A 2,438-nucleotide genomic window follows, 5' to 3' on the forward strand; every position below is an offset into this window, starting at 1 on the left:
GGTATTAAGAGGAAAATTACCAGAACATGGGAAGGGTGGTTGTGATAGTACGTGAAAAGATAGAGCCAATGGAAGGTTTCAAATGTGCAAACCAGAGAATGATGCAAGCACCAGAAGTGGGGTGTCAGGAGGACTGACACTCCCAAACAGCACAGACCAAGTGGCAGTTCCTTCCTCCCTTACCAGGCCTACCCTTGCAAGGCCCCTCCTGGTTTCCCCTGAATGGACTTGGGCCTTCACCCCTCCCCCTTTCCCTTCTCCTTTCAGCAGAACAAAAGGACACAGGCTACTCTGTGGGGACCATCATTGGCAGCGTGATCGGGGTCCTCATTGTGGTGGCTCTGGGGGCCTCCCTGGGCTATTTCCTGTACCTCAGGAGGACGAGGAGGTACCATGGCATTTCCTTCACCCTCACCCTAATCCTGTCCCCTGACCCAGGCTACCCCCAGCGAAGCCCAGGCCAAGAGGAAAAGACCCCGTCCTCAGAGGTTTCTGGCCAGTTACCTGTGGCCTCCCAGCTTCCCCGTGGGGGCTCCTAACTCCCTTCATCCAGCTCCTCTCTCACCAGCTGCTGACCAGGGTGGTTTCCTCAACTACTTCCTCACCTATAAATGAGGCACAATTAAGGAACTGTGTCTGTTCCCTCCACACACCTGCAGCAGTGCCGGCAGGTAGTAAGTGCTCAGTAAGGCATCTCCTATTGTTTATCTAAGTCCACCCTCCCAGGTGAGGGTGGGGCTACCTCAGGATCTGAAAGTCATCCTGGCCAAGGCCACACAGCTGAGGGTGGAAGAGCCTGGACAGGCTGGGTGGGGTCAAATGCCCCAGGAGGCCATTGTGGTAACCAGAACCGTGATGTGTGAGAGGGGAGGACAGCAGAGCCTGTGGTGTGAATTTTGCCTCTAGTTCAGGTGGATGGAGACAGGACAGGCCACTGTCAGTGTAGCTCAGTAGGCCTGAGGGGCGGGTCTGGCCACAGCAGGCACCACACTCATCCAGATGCTACATGAGAGGCTGACACTGCTGACCCCTGAGGCCTTGACTTTTCCACTAGGTCAGACCCTCGGGTGGACTCCTGTCCTGGGTCTTCAGTCCCTTCCCTGGTAACTCCTCCCAGACCCCCATCTGCCTGAGGGTCCTTTCCCTGTGTGCCCAAGTCAGCTGTGAATCCTTAAGGTCTTGTGTCAGTTCCCCTCTCTTGGGTCCATCCCCCCTAAAAAGTGGAGAGAGGCCTCCACCCTCTGCTGGGCAAGGAGGCCCTCCTTGCCCCCTGTTGTGACACCAAAGCTCCCCTGCACCTCTCACAAGTAAGTCTGACCTTTCCCAGGGCCAGTGACTCACATGGCCTCCGAGAGCACCCACCTCCAGCGGCCACACCCGGTGAGTGTCTGTTCAGCCTGGAGCCCCTGGGCCTGCCCCACAGTGTCCACCCCTGCCCTTGTCCCTCAGGCCCTGACCCTTCCCTGGGCTTCAAGGGGATTCTCATCACTACTCTGCACAGGGGACCCCTATCGCCAGTCAACCCTGACCTATAGGCTGTGTCATGTGTCACCACCTCTCCCTCACTGGACCCTGAAATGGCCAGAGGATCTTGCTCTGGGAGATGACCTTTCACCCCTGGCTCTTGGGAGCTAAAGAACCACCCCCTCCTGAGAGAACAGGCCAAAGCTTCCCCCCTCCACCACCACCCCTCCCCCTGGGTGTTAACTCCTCCTGTCTCTGCTCCCAGGCCAGGGTACCTCTGGAACATCTGCCTTCCCGGTAAGTCCATCCCCTCCCGGTTCCCTCACCCAGGGCCTCAGTGACTCATGCTCAGGGCAGGGGAACCATCAAACCTCTCAACACAGCACAGACCCCTTCCCCAGAACAGCCAGCACAAGGAGATCCCTGCCCTGGCCTGGTGGGGCCCTCACATCAGAGGTGAACAGGGCAGGGACAGAGTCTGAGTGGAACCCTGGAGTCCATCATGGAGCACAATGGGCACTAGGAACACCAATCAGGGGTCCCAACTAACAAGGGTGAGAGGGTGCAGTGAGGGTTGAATTGGGGAGCTGGGCTACAGGTGTGAAGATAGCTGCTCAGGAGGCAGAGCTGTCAGTCTTGTGGAGAAAACCCTCCCTCCCCATCCTCTGATGCCTTCTCTCCCCCTGCACAGGGCCCCCTACCCGACCCCAAGACAACAGGTCCCATCTATGAGGTGAGTGTGGCCTATGATCGTTCTGGCCTGCAGGTCTCAGGGGGCCCAGGAGCTGCCCCCAGCCCAGCCCTGGCTGTGCTTCCAGGCTCAGGAAAGGGCAGAAATACTGAAAACAGAGGATGGGGGAGGGAGGTGCCCAGGGACAGACGCCCCGGCACAGTCAGCCCCATAGAGCCCCACAGCACTGGTTCTGAGGAAGCTGCAGGGCTCAGAGATCTCTTCTTTCTATGACAGGAATTGC

General features: G+C 58.2%; 1 protein-coding gene across 1 annotated transcript in view; it reads left to right on the forward strand.

The window, feature by feature from the left end:
- LOC102751263 (carcinoembryonic antigen-related cell adhesion molecule 1-like) overlaps positions 1–2,197 on the forward strand; it is a gene marked incomplete at its 3' end in the record, with an annotated part of 11,301 nt that extends 9,104 nt beyond the window's left edge. The window contains exons 8-11 of the mRNA XM_006771794.2: positions 268–388; positions 1,328–1,380; positions 1,730–1,761; positions 2,156–2,197. Of these exons, the coding sequence (XP_006771857.2) occupies positions 268–388; positions 1,328–1,380; positions 1,730–1,761; positions 2,156–2,197 (248 nt within the window). The remainder of the gene's footprint in view (positions 1–267; positions 389–1,327; positions 1,381–1,729; positions 1,762–2,155) is intronic.
- Positions 2,198–2,438: the final 241 nt, after the last annotated feature.

This window comes from Myotis davidii, unplaced genomic scaffold (assembly GCF_000327345.1).
Source record: "Myotis davidii unplaced genomic scaffold, ASM32734v1 scaffold1705, whole genome shotgun sequence".
NCBI lineage: Eukaryota > Metazoa > Chordata > Mammalia > Chiroptera > Vespertilionidae > Myotis > Myotis davidii.